This window comes from Sphaerodactylus townsendi, linkage group LG12, assembly GCF_021028975.2.
Source record: "Sphaerodactylus townsendi isolate TG3544 linkage group LG12, MPM_Stown_v2.3, whole genome shotgun sequence".
Lineage (NCBI taxonomy): Eukaryota > Metazoa > Chordata > Lepidosauria > Squamata > Sphaerodactylidae > Sphaerodactylus > Sphaerodactylus townsendi.
Window position 1 is genome coordinate 13541471 of NC_059436.1, and position 19624 is coordinate 13561094.

Sequence of the window (19624 nt, forward strand, 5' to 3'; positions counted from 1 at the left end):
GGACCTTAGAGGGGTATAATGGCATAGTTGCCAAAGGAGCCACAGTCTCCAGGGGAACTGATGTCTGTTGTCTGAACATCAGTTGTGATGTTAGGAAACCTCCAGGCACCACCTGCAGGATGGCAACCTGACTCCTAGGATAAGGTGACCAGATTTTTACTATTGAAAAAGCCCGAGTGACCCACATGCATGGGCTTACACTGCCTTTTCGCGGCTGAAGCGAAGTCAGGGAAACAGGGAAAGCGCCTCCAGAAGAGGCACTTTCGCGGCGGCGGGAGCCTCACTGCCGCGCCTTCGACGACTGCTTTCGGCGGGCTGCGCAAAGGCTGTCTCCTGTTTCGCGGATCGTGTGGCTGCTGTTAATAATTTTGGCACACTGCCTTCTGGGGCGCTTCCCTGAAACAGAATGGCTGTTTGTGGCCGAGCCTGAAACAGGGAAGCGCCCCAGAAGGCAGTGCGGCAGCGCGCATGCGGCCGCAGGAGCACATTGCCTAATCGGGACAATGTCAAAGCCCGGCGGGACGCGGGACACGTTGCGCAAAAGCGTGAATGTCCCATGAAAATCGGGACGGCTGGTCACCTTATCCTAGGAAAGGAGCTCCCAGCTCTTGATCATCCTGCTCTTCTGTGCTTTTCCCATCTCCAACCCTTCCCTCTGTGGTTGATCTTCTCCAAATCCCAGTAATGCAGCAGAACCTGGAAAATTAACAAATGTAGCAACTTGCAGTAAAATTTTAATAAGACATCATTGGAAGGCAAAACAACAGTGACTGACCAGTAATAGGCAATCAAAAACAAGGAGTGTTCCTGGTAAATAGGGAGCAGATTACCGGGCCTGGTGAGAAATGAATCTGGGCTCGGCCACAAACAGCCATTCTTCATCCAGCAGCTCAGTCATGGCTAATGATTTGCAAAAGGAAGTCATTATGGATAACAACCTTGGAATTAAAACCATGACAAAAGCATATTGCTTTACAAATGGGCTCTTCCACCCAAGGGAACACACAGACCAGCGACTAATAGCATTAAGGAGCTTGTGTCTGTGGAAATTCCATTATTCTGGTCCCCAAAGAGCATCTGGTGTGCAGCCAAGAGCATGGGACTGGCATGTTCTGAAATTACTCGAGTCCAAATTCCTTTCCAGATTTTGGGGTTCTAAAATGAAATAAAATTCCTCCCCAGATTTTGGGGTTCTAAATGAAACGGGCATATCCTCTGTAGTTCTGTAGGGGACTATTTCCACATTTTCAGATTTTGCTAAGTGGATGAAGATAGTTTGAACGCAAAAAATTACTGCTCAAGGCTTTAGTATTTGGACCTCTGGTTACAATTCAGGCATTCCCAAACTCATTTCCCATGAGTCTCAAACCGTGCTTTCATGGGTCATTACCATGTTTGTTTTCCAATCTGATTTATCCTGGCATAATTGAATACTCTAAGTTGCCAACCTCCAGGTGGGGCCAGAAGCTCTCTCAGAATTATAGCTGACTTCCAGACTACAAAGATTAGTTCCCCTGGAGGAAACGTCACCTTTTTGAGCCAGCAGGTACTTTTGCATTTGTGATGAAGCATGGCAGGCCCAACGGCTGCAGCCACAAAATGGCTGCCATAAAATGGCTGCTGCAGCAGGTGGAGCCAGCTACAAAATGGTTGCCTCAATGTCACACAATGAAGATCCTTGTGCTGTGGTGACAGCTGCTTCCAAAACAACAGTTTAAACAGTCTGAACAGCCAGTCAGAAGCCTTCCTGGGGGAAAGCCCCTCCTAGCCCTTTCCATTTTCTAAAAACGCTTACTGAGTGCCAGAAAAGGTGTTGGTGGGCACCACGTGGGAGGACACCGCTCTGTGGCATTTCTTCTCTGCTGAGTCCCCTTCCCACACTCTAAACTATCCAAGGACTTCCCCCCTCCCACACATACAAAGGAGTTTCCCAAGCCAGAGTTTCAACGCAGTCCTATGCAGACTTACTCCACTCTAAGCACAGTGAAATGAATGGACTAAAACTGGAGTAACTCTCCTTCGGATTGCACTGTTAGCAACCCTGTGGTGTGCTCTATAGGTTGGAAGCTACTCCTCCCTTCCCCCTGGTAATGGCCGAGCCTTGTTGCTTGGAATTAAAGGAGGTGACTGCTCTGTGCCTCGCCCGCCCCCCCCCCCCGCCCCCGTATTTGATTCCCAAGAGCAGTGACGCCCAGACGGTGCTTAGAGTGAGTACTCAGACAGCCAATTTGGAGCGGTGCTTGGAATGAACGTCACAGCTGCAATACATTTGCCAGTCTCCAGGATTAAGAGCTCTTGTACATGCCACAATCATGCCGGCTAATGAAGGGGATTTATTTTTCCAAACGTATACCCTTTATTTGGGTAACCTTCTATTCTCTCCCTCCCCACCACCATTAGCTTATGATTTTAGAAAACCACACCCAGCAATTAAAATACAAGCTAAGAGGCAAAACTGTCCAAGCTGACAGCAAATAAAACCAAAGGATAAAACAGAGAGTAACAAGAAACCACAGAGTCCAGAGTCGGCACAAAGTGAAATCAGTCATCTGGAGAATATCCAAACAGTATCAGAGTTGGTTTGAAGTGATTTTCTGCTCTATCTTTTTGCTTTTTGGGTTCCCCCACCTCCCTCTAAAACATGCACATACACATATAATATATAAAAACACATGGGCACCTGTGTGGTATAATGCTTATAATGTCTGTCTAGAAACCCAGGAGCTGTGGGCTCCAATCAACATTTTGTTGCGAAGCTCACTGAGTGACTTGGAACCAGTCATCCCTCTCTCAACCTACCTCACAGGGGTGCTGTGAAGATAAAAATGGGAAAGAGATAACAGCATATCTAGTCCTGAGCTGCTTGTAGGAAGGGTGGGCAGAAAGTGTGCTACCAAGATTAAAATGGGTAATACTCTGGCTAAGCGATCGCCAACATGTTATCCGTGGGCACCCGTGGGTCTGGCTGACACCTTTTCTTGTGCCACCAAGTGGAGCCATTTTTTAAAAATGTTGCTTTGGCAGCAGCTGCAACCACAGCCCAGAGATCACTGAAGTTAAGCTGTGGCAATTTTGTAGCAGGCTATGCCTCTTGCAGAAGCCATCTTGTGGCAGCCATTTTGTTCCTGTGCCCAGCATGTCATGTCAGAATTCCAGATGTGTCCATCAGCTCCAAAAGGTTGCAGGTAGATTCTCTAGATCAGGGGTCCCCAAACTATGGCCCGGGGGCCAAATGTGGCCCCCTGAAGGCATTTATCCGGCCCGCCAGGCATGGCAGCCATGACTCCATTCATGTGCAGTGGGGGCTCGAGGGAGAGGAGGAACTGGCCCCAACGGCCATTGATTGCAGTTACATGATGGCACCCCCAAATCTCCATGCATTTTCTGACCCAGAGTTGGAAACCTTACATGTGGCAACGCCTGCTCCGCCCTTCCCTCTCAGCTACTCCATGTGTTGCTTCAGGCTTTCTGTTCCGCCTCACTCCCATTGGCATCAGCCAGGCTGGCGAATCGCTCGCTGGCTGCTAGGGAGGAAAGAACCCAGGAAGATACCTGATCCTGGGTTAGATGGAATGCTTCATTGGGAAAGTTCTGCTTTTTTTTTTTTACAGGGGAAGGTATTCCACAGCCTCCCCAACAATATTTGGAGCCCACTCTGTACTTGACATACTTTGGTCACTGTTCTAAAAATAGACCATGACAGAAAGGCTGAAAGGTGAAATCAAACATTTTACAATCATTTGTGCATAGGAATTTGTTCACAGTTTTTTTTAGTCCTGCCCTCCAACAGTCTGAGGGACAGTGAACTGGCCCCCTGTTTAAAAAGTTTGGGGACCCCTGCTCTAGATGATTTGTGACATCAGTCAAGGGACACCTGGCAATGTTTTGTTTTATGGAGAGAAACAGCCATCCAAAACACAGCAACCAGGGCTCATTATGCATGGGGAGGGGTCATGGTTCTGTGGTAGAGCTATCAGTGACAGTGATGTCACTGCATGTCACATGACACTCTAGTGTAATTCAACACAGTGATATCACTACGGGACTTTTCACTGGAAATTACATCATGGCACTGTGTGATGATGTTCATGCCTGCCCCCCCCCCCACCTAGTTGCTGGCAGTCCAAGGTAGAGCACATATTTTACCTACAGAAAGTGTCTGTTTTAAGGGTCAGAATCTCCAGTTAAAGAACCTCTGGAAAGACATCTCTCTGCCTGAGACCCCAAAGAGCTACTCAGTCTGAGTAGTGAGCCATGGTAGATGCAGTAATGATCCAACTTGGTACAAGGCAGATTCATAAGTACTGGCACTACTGAAGAGAAGTTGGTTGAGTGAATACTACTTATCCACAGCATTGCCAGGTCAGCCCTAAGAAACTACATTTATGTCAGTGAGGGTCTGTGAATGTGTGAATATTTGTAGATGTTCATCCATAAGCACCGTGCGGTTATAAAATATGTATGCAGGAGAAAGGGTACTAGTGTTCAGTCAGGTAGATGATGCATGTGTGTGATAGAGAGGGAAGAATGCCTCTGCAAAAAATAGATTTTGCAACGTATTTCCAAGGGGAAAAAGTTGAAAAATGTCAGCACAATCTAATAAATAATTGCCGTATCCCTCTGCTTGCCCCTGTAATTTAATCTAGACATTCCCTTCCCTATCTTGTTTCTCAGATTCAGCCAGTCTCCAAGGCAGCATGTTTTATTTATGGCTGGAGGCTATGTGTGTTTGCTTACACATAAATCCCATAGAGTTCAATGGGACTTTCTCATAAGTAAGCATGCACTGAAACCTAGCAGAGGGTGATGGGTTTTTTTACAGCCCTGAATTCATTACTGTGCTAGAAGAGTAATTACAGCGAAGAGGGTAAGAATCGGTCGTTTTCCCCCAGTTCTCCTGCCTCTTGCTTAATGAAAAGGGCTTACCGAATACTTTGGGCCATGAATCCTCCTTTGCCTCCATTTAAAGGGAATTTCATCAGACAGCACTGATTAAGTTCAGACCTATTAAGCAGTAACAGGAGTGGTACAAGAGGGAGCAAAGCGCAAGGGCTGGCAATAAGCATGTCGCTTTAGCAAAATGTCCTTGCAAATGACGGGAAATAGCATCCGACGTTCTCTCTACTCAGCAGATCTGCCATGGCCAATTTCTGGTCCCATCTCCAGAAGGAGAAGTCAATGTCAAGGAAAGAAAAATGGTCAAACAGTTCCTATTTGATGAGTACTCAGATGCCGCCTTTCAGACTCAGGTCCCCCCCCCCCCAAAAAAAACCCTCTGATAAATTCTGGCATGTGCATTTTGACACAGAAGCTGGGCATAAATAGAGATACCAACCTCCAGGTGGGAGCGAAGGATCCTCCAGAATTACAGCTCATCTCCACACTGCAGAGATCAGTCCCCTCTCCCCCGAGAAAATGGCTGCTTTGGAGGGTGGACTCTGTTCCACTGTACCCCACTGAGGTCCATGTCCTTCCTAGGCTCCATCCATAACACTCCAGAAGTTTCCCAACCTGAATCTGGCAACTCTAGCCCATCCTACCCCACTCCACCAGTGGCCAGAGGAGACCTGGCAGTCCTAGACATGAAGATTCAGCTTTTTAAAGGTTTTATTCCACATTTTGAAGATGTGTTCTCAGGCTTTTTTTTTTAATGCATGAAATACAAAGTTTACCAAATACTGTGGGAGTTCATCAGACAGATACTGGCAAATATTGATTACTGTATGTATGATGCTGCCATTCTACTGTGACATCTGTCAAAAATGGTAAAATGCTGACTACTCCTGAAAACAATCCTTTTCTGTCAAAAGCTTCTTTCTGAAATATAACCAGATTATCTTGACAGTATAAAACAAAGACATGAAAACCACAGTATCAGCAAAGGAAATAATACATGTGGTGAAACCAGTAACAGGGCCATATAAAACCGCAGCATGTAACACATCAAAACAATTGCAACAAGCAATTCAAAAGGATTAAATATCTGCAAAAAAATACATAAACATCAATGGGCACATAAAATGAAACAATAAAATTTTACTTTCTTTTAGCTCACTTTTCTCTCTACTGGGTACACAAACTAATGAAATGATGTGCGCCCGGGGAAATCGGATACTCCATGTCCCCATGGGCGGTATGCAAATTGGGTTATAAGAAAGAGGTTTGGTCAGCAGGCAGAACACATCTTCAACCTGGGTTGGGGGGAAAGATCACTAGTTTAACAATTCTTGAAAACCCAGCTTTAGAGGAATATGGCAGGTTGAACTCATTTTGAGGAACAGAACTGTGTGAAGTTCTTTTCCAAAACACTTTTTATAACATCCTAAAAATGTTATATTTGTGCTGTGCAAAATCCACCAAGGAGATCAGCAGTTTTAGATCTGCCCCAACCAACAATGATGATCTGATTATTTGGGTGGAAGTGATATGATCCTTAAATCAGGCTGACCAGCCGTCCCGCTTTTGGCGGGACAGTCCCGCCTTTGCACAATTTGTCCCGCGTCCCACGGGTTCTTTCCATTTTCCCGATTTTTGGGAGGCTGCCGTACTGCCTTCTGGGGCGCAAGGCAGTGCGGCAACCTCCCATGTGCGTGGCCACAGGATCACGGCCTTCTGGGGCGCTCCTGCAGCTGCGCGCACGTGCATGGCTGCACGTGCGTGTGCAGCCGCCTACCCCCGTCCCGGGTTCACAAGGTGACCATCTGGTCATCTTACCTTAAATGGGAGTGACCATTTTCTCCCGGAGTTTGTCATACAGTGGAAAGAAATTGCCAAGCATCCTCAGACCACATTCTATCTAGACTTTAAGAAAGCTGATCTCAGTAAACTTAGAAAATTACTGGACGTGACCCTGTGGTTAAGAATACTAAACGAGGAAGGAGTGCATGATGACTGGGAGTTTCTTAAAAGTGAGATCTTGAAGGCACAATTTCAAACGGTTCCAGTGAGGAGGAGAAATGGGAGGTTTCTAAGGAAACCAGGATGGATGTCTAAAGAACTTTCAACTGAGCTAAGATTTAAAAGAGATGGGAAAAGGGGAGGGGGGAATCACCAAAGAGGAATTTAAACAAATAGCAAGAACGTGCAGGAATAAAGTAAGAAAAGCTAAAGCGCAGAACGAGCTCAGGCTTGCTAGAGAGGTTAAAAACAATGTTGAAGGACTTTTTTTGGTTTTGCCTGTAGCAAAAGGATGTGATAGCATCACTGCAAAGACCGGGGCAGAGCTACAGAAAATGATGCCCAGGGCAAGTGCTGGAATTGCTGCCCCTCCCCCAAGCATCCAATTCCTATCTGGTCAGGAAAGGGTGGGATAAAAATCTAAATAGCAACCATAACAACAACATACACAGTAGTCCTGTTGCTTAATACGCTAATGAAATGACTCATAGAAGAAGAAAAGCCTTTTCCTATATACACTATCTGGAGCATCTACTGCAGGAAAATCATGTCATATAAGCACCATCTGGAAAGAATGTGAACAGTGTTAAGTTGTATAGCCACAGCACCTCCACTTGGTCCAGATCAGAAGCAAGCCAGACAAGTGATTGAAACAGAAACTTCAAGACAGCCCAAGGATGATACAAATACTGTAAGAATTGATTTAAAATAAGGGAATCAAACCACATTGTATAATGATGGAAGAGATAGTAGACCCAATTGTTTTATGCAATCTAATGTGAACAAAAAAGGTTTAATGATACGTCACGGCTGGATATTTCTCCAGTATTTGGAACACTGTTGTCTTCTGTTAGTGGGACAGGTTATTTTGGAGGTCTTTAAGCGGAGGCTGGATGGCCATCTGTCAGGAGTGCTTTGATTGTGTTATTCCAGGGGGCTGGACTCAATGGCCCTCATGGTCTCTTCCAACTCTATGATTGTACAAACATCACAGATATCTGAGCCACTGAGGCCCCTTCCACACAAGCAGAATAATGCACTTTCAATAAACTTTCACAACTGTTTGCAAGTGGATTTCACTCTTCTGCACAGTAAAATCCAGCTGCAAAGTGTACTGAAAGTGGATTGAAAATGCATCATTCTGCATGTGCAGAAGGGGCCTGAATGTCTGCACGTTCCAGAGAATAGCTGAAAACTATTTTGCTGTCAAAAAATGTGCAGGGGGAAATTTGGTGACAGCAGTTCTCAGGGTGCCCAAACTCTGATAGCAAATCTGACTTAAAACCAATTGAAATTAAAAGGGAACGAGCCCATGCAGGTCTACTCAGGAGGGGTCCCATTTTATTTATCAGGGCTTACTCCCAGGAAACTGTCCTTAGGACTGCGGCCGCAGAGTTTGAATACTTGTGCTTCATATTTTCAGTTAAAGCCATTTCCTTGTTCCCAGATCAAAAAGGTCTCTGCTCAAGGAAAGGAGGTTTTGACAATAGAACCCAAAGAGCCTTCAAAAGCAAGCAACTCGCTGCTGGTCCCCTGAACGTGCTCAGCTTGGTCTGAGTTATTTGATGAATGACTTGGCTGATTCAATCAGAGAACATTATGGAATACCATTTTTCACCCTCGAGCTGTCAGTCTACATGATGAAGAGGTCTGCTGTCCCCAAGACTTTCTAGCAGATATCCCTTACCTGCCAGCCCTCTCACTGTACCTGTATCATGTTGACAATTAAATGTATTTTGTTTGTTGTCAGTACCAAATTGTAAAATTCTGTCTGCTGTCCTTGGCTAGATGAAATACTGTGAGGGTGGGAAAGGAACTGATTATTCAAAAGTACTGAAAAGGTGACAAGCTTCTCTCTGGCCCTTTCCCCACAGGCCAATAAACATGGATTAAGGGCGGAATAAAACCCGGGTGTGGGGAAGGGGGACTTAACACAGATCCCACTCCTGATGCAAGTCCACTCCACGTTTCCCCCCCCCACACACACACACACACACAACCCAGGTTTTTCAAGAATTGTGATTTATGCGATTCTTTTGCTTTAACGTGCCTTGCAGCTGCAGCCGAGTGAACAACCCCAGGTGGAAGGCGCATTATGCAGCTGCATGCCATCCCCTCCCCCCCTTCTATCAGAGGCTGCGCCTGCTCATGGCCTCTGATAGAGGTAGGGGGCAGCAGCAGCCAGCACCGGGCCTGGAGCCTGCCATGGACCCGCCAGACCGCCCCCCCACCTCCATCAGAGGCCAATGTTGTGCCCCCCACATGATCAAATAGGGACATGGGATACCCAAATGCCCCTTTTGTTCATCAGTCTTTGATGAGGCTGAGTCTCTGACCCCAGAATCCTTTTTATGATCCAGAATTTCTCTGCTTTTTGTACAATTGGAAAGCAATTTGAAATTCTAGATTTTGGCACGGAGTGGTAAGTTGCAGTACTGAAGTCCATTGATCCCAATGGAAGTTGATTTTAGGTAACCAGGTCAAGGTTAACTCAGCCTTCCATCCTTCCAAGGTAAGTAAAATGAGTACTCAACTTGCTGGGGGTAAAGTGTAGATGACTGGAGAAAGCAATGGCAAACCACCCCATAAACACTGTCTGCCTAGAAAACATGGGGTTGTAACGTCACCCCATAGATCAGTAATGACCCAATGCTTTAAGGCAGATTGTCCCAAGCAAGTCAAAGTAATTTATGTTGGGAAACCTGGAAACAGTAAATTTATAGGCAGAAAGAACCCAAGTCAACATCATCATCATCATCATCATCATCATCATCATCATCATCATCATCATCATCATCATCATCATCATCATCATCATCATCATCATCATCATCATCATTATTATTATTATTATTATTATTATTATTTAATTAAATTTAGTATACCACCCTATCCTCGAAGGACTCAGTATACCGCCCTATCCCTGAAGGGCTCAAACTTTATATTGTTTATGCCAAATAAAGGCTGAATGAATGAACCCAAGTCAACTTAGATGCCCCTAAAGGGCTTGTTCCTCTTATCACTTTGGAAATGTAAAGTTGTGTGTCTTGAGAGATGATAGTATGTAAGGGCACGAACTCCCCTATACATTTATGAGCATCTGCATATTTATAAGCATTACAGTTGCCAACTTCCATAACAGGCTCAGCATCCTTTCAGTATTACAACTGATTGTATAAATTCACCTGGATGAAATGGCAGCTCTCCGGGCATCGTCCCCGAGTCTCCAGGAATTTCCCAAGACAGCATTGACAGCCCATCAGGCATTAAGAATTCAAGAGGTATGCTGGCAAAACGAGAGCTCTGTCAGGTCAAGAGCAGGGATGGCTGCCCAGTATTATTTTCTGCGTGTGCTGTCATAGGGCCAGCTCTATATTCTCTTTATTTATTATACTTTGATGACACACTCCTCCTGTGGAATGGCCTTCAGATTCTATCAGCGAACAAAAGTTCAGAGAGTGAGATTTTATGGCATGCGTAAGTCTCTAGGAAAAGAAAGGAGGACATAACTCTGAGACAAGATTTGATGTCCTGTTTTCTTGTCATATTCCTTTTGATTCCTTTGTCTCTGGGCTTGGTAAGTTCTGAGCTGAAAGCAACAAGGAGTTAAGCCTTGTGACACAGAAATATACAACCTTTGTCCAGTGGTGAGATTCAAATAATTTAACAACTGGTTGTTTACAAGCACCATTTTAACAACCGGTTCCGCCGAAGTGGTCCGAACATGCTGAATCCCACCACTGCCTTAGTCGTGGGGGAATACCATCAACACAGCTCTTTCTATCTCTGGCATAATTAAAAAGAAGAAACTACGTTCCTCTTTCCTTAATGTGGGCATTTCTTTTCTATCCTTACCTTCTTTTGAATTTCCAAAGCCCAGAGCCATTTACAAACGCATGGAGCATTCAGAAAAAGGAGAATCCTGAAATTTCCCTCCAGCATGGAAATCAAAGTGAATTGAGTGTGAACAAGTTCTTCTCTGGATGTAACACACAGAACAAATTGGGAACTGAGCCCAAACTACCTTTGAATGTGCTTTTGATGAGGAATAATACTGGATTTTCTAGAGGCTGAAGTTTTAGTTAGATTAATTAGTGCAAATGGGGTACTAATTTTTACAACCATTTAAAGTCATACTTTGCAGTCTTTGATGTTAATGAAGGACATACTCAACCTAATTAGAGGACTGATACTTAGAATATTTATGACCTTCGGTTTCCCATTCTGGCGAGATGGTCCTGAAATTATCCTCTTTGGTTGTACCTTTATCCACTCTGTTTAAGCAAAACAGACTCTTATTTGAATAACTAGCAGTGCAGTCCTAAGAACACTTTCCTGAGAGTAAGCCCAATTTAATAGCTTGAAGGAGGATTTTGAGTAAACCTGTTTAGGATTGCTCTCTGAAGCTCTGCTGTATGAGGACAAAATTGCACTATAGATGAGTAGAACTATTATTACAGTTATGCCTTAATATTTTTTATCTATGTGCATTTTTGTTAAAAGGTACCAGGGTTCTAGTCTCTGTCATCTCTCCATACAAAAACGGGAAGAGAGTGTCAGGCAATGCTGTGATGTCACTTATTGTGGGGAACCCAGAAAATATGTCATTGTGTTGCATGACACTCTAGGAATTTTTCTGATTTCTATGGTTTTCACCATAGAGACTGGGAGAAATTTTAGAGCATCATGCCACACAATTACATCACTTCTGGGTTATCAGCCAGATATGATATTGTGGCATTGCACGATGCAGTTTTGTTCCCTAAATGCTCCCTGGGCTAACTGTATGTGTAACCTCTAACTGTGGGTTCTGTGGGGCAGTACTTGGAATGAGTTGCAACAACAATTTTTAAACAACAAAATGGTTTACTTTTCTTTACATATAACATATAACATCAACATTTAACGTTCAAGGTCCTCTTCAGGTTGCGTTTCAAGTCCTTCTATTTACAGTCTACTGATATTGCCAAGTCCAAATTCTTCTTTGCAAGTTGGCTGGCTCCTGAAGACTCCAAGGGCTTGATGAACAGGTTGCAACATGATGAAGGTCTCCAGGAGAACTCTCACCCATTACAACCACAAAAGAAACCCTGAAACAATAAACTCCAACATTTACAACATAGCAAAAACAACAACTACCTTCCCAGTAGTTCCCAACAATATTGCAATTACCTTAACAAGGTGTTAAGGGCTTATAGAAATCAAGGTCCGAGTCTGGTACCCTTGTCTTCTGCAAAGAGCTCTTTCAGCCTTTCTGCTGCTCTGAGTCTCCACCCCCTTACTGGGTCAACCCATTCTGGGCCAACCCATTCTGGGCATGGGGGTTACATTCTCCCCCACTAAAATTCTGTCGTCCTGACAGTAATTACAATGCAACTCTTGAAATCATTGCACAATGATTTCCCCAGAGATTCCTGTACTTGGAGGAACCACATTTGGTGCATCTGAATGCAGAACATTGTCTTTCCCTTGCAAGGATTTCCAACTGTTCCAAACTTAGCTGCACCGAAAGTTTGCAAAACTTTCCAGCAAATGTTGCGATTCAGCCAATTAGTTTGCAGAAGGGATGGGGGGTTGCAACTGGAATCCCCTCCTTCATGCAACTGCCAAACAGAATCATGTGCTTCAAATTCACATAGCAACATCTCTTGAACTTACATCAAATAACAAAACAGTTATATGGGGATCAAACCCCAACTTGCTGCACACTTCCATTGCAAGCAATTTATATTTGCAATCTCACTTCCAAGCCCCACGTTGGGCGCCATTTGTAACCTCTAACTGTGGGTTCTGTGGGGCAGTACTTGGAATGAGTTGCAACAACAATTTTTAAACAACAAAATGGTTTACTTTTCTTTACATATAACATATAACATCAACATTTAACGTTACAATTCAAGGTCCTCTTCAGGTTGCGTTTCAAGTCCTTCTATTTACAGTCTACTGATATTGCCAAGTCCAAATTATTCTTTGCAAGTTGGCTGGCTCCTGAAGACTCCAAGGGCTTGATGAATAGGTTGCAACATGATGAAGGTCTCCAGGAGAACTCTCACCCATTACAACCACAAAAGAAACCCTGAAACAATAAACTCCAACATTTGCAACATAGCAAAAACAACAACTACCTTCCCAGTAGTTCCCAACAATATTGCAATTACCTTAACAAGATGTTAAGGGCTTATAGAAATCAAGGTCCGAGTCTGGTACCCTTATCTTCTGCAAAGAGCTCTTTCAGCCTTTCTGCTGCTCTGAGTCTCCACCCCCTTACTGGGTCAACCCATTCTGGGCCAACCCATTCTGGGCATGGGGGTTACATATGGAGCTGGGCTGGGGACACTAATGTCTTCCAGCCCAAATCTATGCACATACAGTGAGAAATATTTGACTTTCCTTAAAGGAAAAATGGAATAAAAATATAATAGACAGTAAACTACATTGAGGTCCATAGAATCTACTCCAAAGGAAATACTTACAGGACTGCAAGCATGCTTAATCTTCTATGCATGTGTACATAACATGACACATAACAAATGCAATCTAGCATAAGCATCCTATAATATGCAATTTAAAAGCAGACAGCAGAATAATCACACTCCAAATCCTTCTTCAACCAGTCAGAGCTCTCTGAAATGAAAATGACTTGATGAAACAGTCAGACATGTCATATCTGTAAAAGGACACAGGTTAATTCACTACACTCCATGGCTGAGCAGAGAAATGGACTAACACTGCTGCCTACGGAGTCAGACCATTGGTCTGTCAAGGTCTGCATTGTCTACTCTGGTTGGCAGTAGTTTTCCAGGGCCTCAGGTAGAAGTCTTTTATATCACTTACTAAGCTTTTTAACTGGAGATGTTAGGGATTGAACCTGGCGTCTTCTGCATGCCAATCTAATGTCCTACCATTGATCCACCATCATTTCTGCAAAGGGTGCTGGAAAGAAGACTGAAGTAATGTGCACAAAGCCTTTCTGAGCACCAGACCTGCTAGATAAATGTCAAGTATTGTTATTAAATTAAGCTCCTTGTGGACTTTCCAAGTGTCTGACTCGTCGCTCTTAATTTCCGCACGACTTCTAACTTGGAGTGCAATGTCAATACAATAAACTCACATGCCTGCATCTCTGAGCACTGCTTTCCCATGCACTGCTGCAAAGGGAAAGTTCCCATCCTAATTGACCCTGAGGGTCTCTTGTCTACTGCTGAGTCGATTTTGAGAAAATGCCAAACATGGAGGTCACCCCGCCAGCCGACAACTAAGCAGCAGCCTGCATCTGCATTCTGTCTTAACACCTCCGTTGTTGACTTCATTGGAGCAGAGGAATAATTAGCAAGGAAAATGGGGGGAAAATGCATTAATAAGCCTGGGTGGGAGAGCTGAGGCATCCTCCAAGATGAACCCTTAATGGAATTTGGAGGCAAGGACAAGGCTGCGTTCCTTTCCAAGGGATATCGGGGTTGCCAGTCATTGCATCTCTATACAATTAACGCAGATGCACAAGTGCTCAAGAGGAATCTCTGAATAGCATTATGGAGCAATTACAATTGCTTCAGTTGAGCTGGCTCCGTGTACCCCTCGGGTTAATTAGTAACAAAGCAACTTCTGCAGAATACCGCATTTCCACTGTTCCCCTCTTAATCGAATACTTACAGTAGGAGAGAATTGCAGATCATCCGTGGAGCTCCAAATTAGTAGGAGGAGCGTTGGTTATTAAACCCTGCTTTTTCTCTTCCTTGAAGGGGTCTCAAAGCAGCTTCCAATTGCCTTCCCGTCCCCACGACAGACTCCTTGTGGAGATAGGTAGACCTGAGATGATGGGAGAACTGTGACTAGCCCAAGGTCACCCAGCAGGGGTCATGTGGAGGAGTGGGGAAATGAACCCGGTTCACCAGATTAGAGTCTGCTGCTTTTAACCACCACACCACACTGGCTCGAGGTACCAGAGACTGTTGGAAGAGCCAGTTTGGAGGCAGGCAGTGATGTGAAATGTCTGAGGCTGTTTTGAATCAGGCTGTAGAGGGGTGAGTGAAGGGAGCTGCTTTCTGTTATCTGAGATTTATCACAAGCTCAGTTAGCCACGCTAAGGGTGGTTGGATTTCTAACAGGGAGGTCCAGGTATTGAAGATGCAGTTGAAAGCCCCTTGCCTGGAGCCATGTCAAAACAGACTTCTCCCCAGTCAACTCTCCTAGAAGGAAGAGAGATGGAGGCAAGAAAATGGAGGCCTCCCTGGAATTAGCCAGTCCATGCTTCTACTTCTCATTACTTCATGAAAAGACCAGACCTGCCTTTGGCTGTTGCTGATCAGTGGGGAGAATTCATTTCAATACCTAGCAAATTGCTCACCCATTTTGATAGTCTGTGGATGGAAGGAGGGATTTGTTAGTGGAGCCCTGCATGATATAGCTGTACACTTCAGCCAAAGAGGGGTTGCATCTCCTTGTTCCCCATGAGGGGTTGTGGCTCAGTGGAAGAGCCAAAGGTCCCTGGTTCAGTCCCCGACATCTCCAGTTAGCAGCAGTGGCGTAGGAGGTTAAGAGCTCGTGTATCTAATCTGGAGGAACTGGGTTTGATTCCCAGCTCTGCCGCCTGAGCTGTGGAGGCTTATCTGGGGAATTCAGATTAGCCTGTACACTCCCACACATGCCAGCTGGGTGACCTTGGGCTAGTCACAGCTTCTCGGAGCTCTCTCAGCCCCACCTACCTCACAGGGTGTTTGTTGTGAGGGGGGAAGGGCAAGGAGATTGTAAGCCCCTTTGAGTCTCCTACAGGAGAGAAAGTGGGGATATTAATCCAAACTCCTCCTCCTCCTCCTCCTCCTCCTCCTCTTCTTCTTCTTCTTCTTCTTCTTCTTCTTCTTCTTCTTCTTCTTCCAGTTAAAAATGACTGGGAAGTTGATGATATTGAAAGAACTCTTTCCTGAGATTCTGGAGAGACACTACCAGTACGAGCCTTAATGGTCTGATCCAATAAAAAGTAATGTGATGTAGAATCATAGAATTGGAAGGGGCCATGCAGGCCATCTAGTCCAACTGCCTGTTCAGCGCCAGGGTATGTGTGTTCAGGGAAGTGGCAACCCGAGTTGTTGCAGTGGTTCTGTCCAAAGGTGCTTACAATCTCCTTCCCCTTGTGAGGTAGGTGCGGCTGAGAGAGTACTGAAGAACTGCCACTGACCCAAGGTCACCCAGCAGGAATAGAGGAGTGCGGGAACACATCTGGTTCACCAGATAATAGTCCGCCGATCATGTGGAGGAGTGGGGAATGAAACCCGATTCTCCAGATTAGAGTCCACCTGCTCTTAACCACTACACCATGCTGGCTCTCAGGAGGCCTCCCAATATCTAGCAGGAGGCCTCTCAGTATTTTGTTTTGTCGCTCACCAGCACCTCGGCACTATTGGCAGGAAATGAGGCATGGAAAAGAATGCATGCCAGCATTATGCTGGCACGCTAGGACCCACCCCCATTTCTTTCCTGGCAACCTACATAGCAACTCTATTCAGACTATTGTGACCTAGCAAAGAAGACGGTGTTCTTGCAGCCCCACCAGAATCAGGATTCTTTCTGATCTACTGATATGAACCTTAATTCCGAGCCAAGCTTTCCACTTCCTGAGGGAGAACCACTCGACCAGTTCAGAACACTCTGCCTTCGCGTTTCCCCTCCGGTGCAATATTGTTCGTAGCAGCCTCTGCAGTTCCTCGTTCCTGCTTCTGCTAAGAGCCAGCATGCAATGACTAACACTGTTCTTGCTGCTTCTGTCTGCCCAGGGCCTCTCTTGACAGCCATCCGGAGAGATTTCTAGTCCAGTTTCAAGTGCAAAAAAAATCCTTTCTTTTTTGCTCCTTTCCAATCATCTTCTTGAAAAGGTTTAAAAGCTCGGCGTGGAATAATTTTTAAAGAAGGGGAATCTGGTGAATTTGATCTTTTTGCTGGGCCTTCACATTCATGTCCCATTCATGCAGGGCCGGAGTGAGGGGGAACTGGGCCTGTGGCATGCATGCGCCCTGTGCCCCTGCCACGCCCACGCCTGCTGCCCCCTGCCCCCACCAGGCCCCCGCACTGGTGCATGCCTGATGCATTGTGCGCATCCCAGCCCCCTTGGCGGTACACCACTGCGTTCATGCAGCCATTTTTATCACTCATCCTTCACTTATTTATTTACTTAATTGAAAGTTTATTCTTCTCATCAAGATTCAAGGCAGGTCACACAGTTAGAACAAATGCAGTAAGAACAGTCCAAAACATGCAACTTACGGTCAGTAAAACTGGGCTACAAAATTAGATAACAATGTATTTATAACAGAGTAATACATACAGTAAGAATATAGAGCAACCTGAATTTGGGGGTGGAGCCTGTAGAGGGTGGGGTTTGGGGAGGGGGAGGGACTTAAGTGGGATATAAAATGCCACAGAGTTCATCTTCCAAAGTGGCCATTTTCTCCAGATGGACTGATCTCTGTTGCCTGGAGATCCTAGGAGATCTTGTAATCCTAGGAGATCTCTAGCCACCGCATGGAGATTGGCTATGCAGAGGAAGGCGATAGCAAATCACCTCTATTTGCCTCTTGCCTAGAAAGCCTCACGATCTAAATCCACTTCGTATTAAGCTGGCAGGAACGTGAGAATGAGCGCTGACATGCAGGGCCAAACCTGCTCAGGAAGATGGAGCATTTGCCCCAGCTGCTGTTTACTATTAAAACTTCCTTTTAATGTATTCAAATTTTTTGTCTTCCGAAAAGCGTGCTTGTTTCCTTGGATACATTGTGCTTTTTGCTTAAACATAAGAACCCTTTTTATGAAACATGTTAGGCAAAGAATTTTGCCATGTCCTGAAGTAACTGGGAATGGAAACTACACTAAAGTGCTTTTAAACAAAAACAGGAGATAGAATAGGTGAATCCAGGCTGTATCTTTCTCTGCTGTATCTCCTAATCCAAGTAACATTCTTCCTTTTTTTTCTCTTAACTCAGGAATGACTTGCCAGGCACGGAGTTCCTACATGGACACAGAAGTGCTTTGGGGTCACCGTTTCACCCCCGTTCTGACCCTGGAGAAGGACTTTTACGAAGTGGACTACAACAGCTTCCACAGCACCTACGAAACCAATACTCCGGTGTGCTGTGCCAAAGAACTGGCTGAATCTTTACAGGAGGGACGTCTCCTTAGCCACCTCTCCAATGTCAACCTTCTGAACGAAGCAGAAAAGGCCAAAGAGGAAGTCAAAGAAGATCAGGAAGAAGAAAAGGAGGAGACAAAAGGTGAAGGCCAAGAGCCGGTTGAGTTGAATGGAGCCAATGGGACAGCGGGAGAGGTGAAAGACAGGGTGTCCTTATAACCCAGAAGCTAGCCAAACTATAGACAATTCAAGTGCACCAAACATGCAGGAGGCACAAGGGAGAGTGGGAAACCAAAGGCTAATAAGATGATGCCTGCTGCCAAGTTGTTACTGGACACAGAGAGGTCCCTCCCGTTATCTGGGCTCCTTCCCGGCCAACTGCAAAACAGAAGTAGCTACAGGGACTTAACTCACCATTTTGAGATCCATGGACAATAAGAAATAGTGCTTGACGATGAATGTTGAGATTTCACTGCTGGTTTCTCTTCAGGTGGTGGGAGGGTGTGCATTTTTAAAGGAATGTAGCTAGAGCATGTCCCCATGCTTCACGTGGTGGTACGCTATGGACAATGTCATTGCTGAATTAAAAGAGAGGAGGGGCGGGGGAGGGGATGGGGATGGGGACTGACTGTGCTCAGCCAAGCATGTCTTGAATGGACCACTACACTGGGTGGTTATTTTTGCCTTGTGGATCATATCCACTGTGACTCCAATCCAGAGCGGCACGCTGGATCTCAGTGCTGGAGATAAAATGGATGCTTCCAATGCTCCTTTATTTTATGGCTTCTATAACAGAACCCCGCGAGGTTCGTTCTTCAGCTGAGTGAGGAGTTGCTCCCAAATGGATGGGCTTGATTTTATCTAAGAACTTTCCCACATAGTAGGCTGCAGCCAACCCATGCCTGCTCGCAAGGATGCCTTCCGCAGGGAGCTGCAGCCCAGAAATCTGGATTTTGATACTAAAGCTGTTAGGCGAAATCCTCCTCCACCCTGTTTATATAGTACATTTAAAACATTGTGAAGGACTTTACAGTCCTTCTGTTGCACTGATCAACAGTGTCTCCATGGAGATATGTCATTCTTCTTGCCATTTTACAGGTGGGGGAATTGAGGCAGGGGAAGACATTATGTAAGCCTATTGAATAAAAATAGTGGCTGAGCAGGTATTTGAACATAGGTTTCCACTGACCACCCTTATCGCTTGTTCCACAGAGCTACTTAACCAGGGGGCTGATATTTACATGGTGAGGGTAGGGAAAATTCCCTCCCCAGCCATCTCCATTGCCTGTCTTTTGGCTGGGAAATAGGGGGATGTGGTGGCCAGAACAGTATCCCTACTACTATCTAGGGTTGGAGATTCGGACAGTCCAAATCCGAATTTTTACCGAATCTGCACGGATTCGGACGGATTCGGACGAGCAGGGGCCGAATTTGAGCTGTCCGAATCCTAACAGATCCGAATCCATGGGATTCGGATTACCAGCCGAATTGCGTTTTTATTTTTTGGTGTTTTTTTCACATTTCGGCCTGCAGGGGAGACATTTGTAAACATATCAGCACCAAATTTTCAGGGTATCATCAGGAGACTGTCCTGATGATACCCTCCAAGTT

General features: G+C 45.2%; 1 protein-coding gene across 1 annotated transcript in view; it reads left to right on the forward strand.

The window, feature by feature from the left end:
* Positions 1-19185, forward strand: part of KCNJ5 (potassium inwardly rectifying channel subfamily J member 5) — a 50903-nt gene extending 31718 nt beyond the window's left edge. The window contains exon 4 of the mRNA XM_048513276.1: positions 17868-19185. Coding sequence (XP_048369233.1) covers positions 17868-18232 — 365 coding nt within the window. The 3' untranslated portion in view covers positions 18233-19185. The remainder of the gene's footprint in view (positions 1-17867) is intronic.
* Positions 19186-19624: the final 439 nt, after the last annotated feature.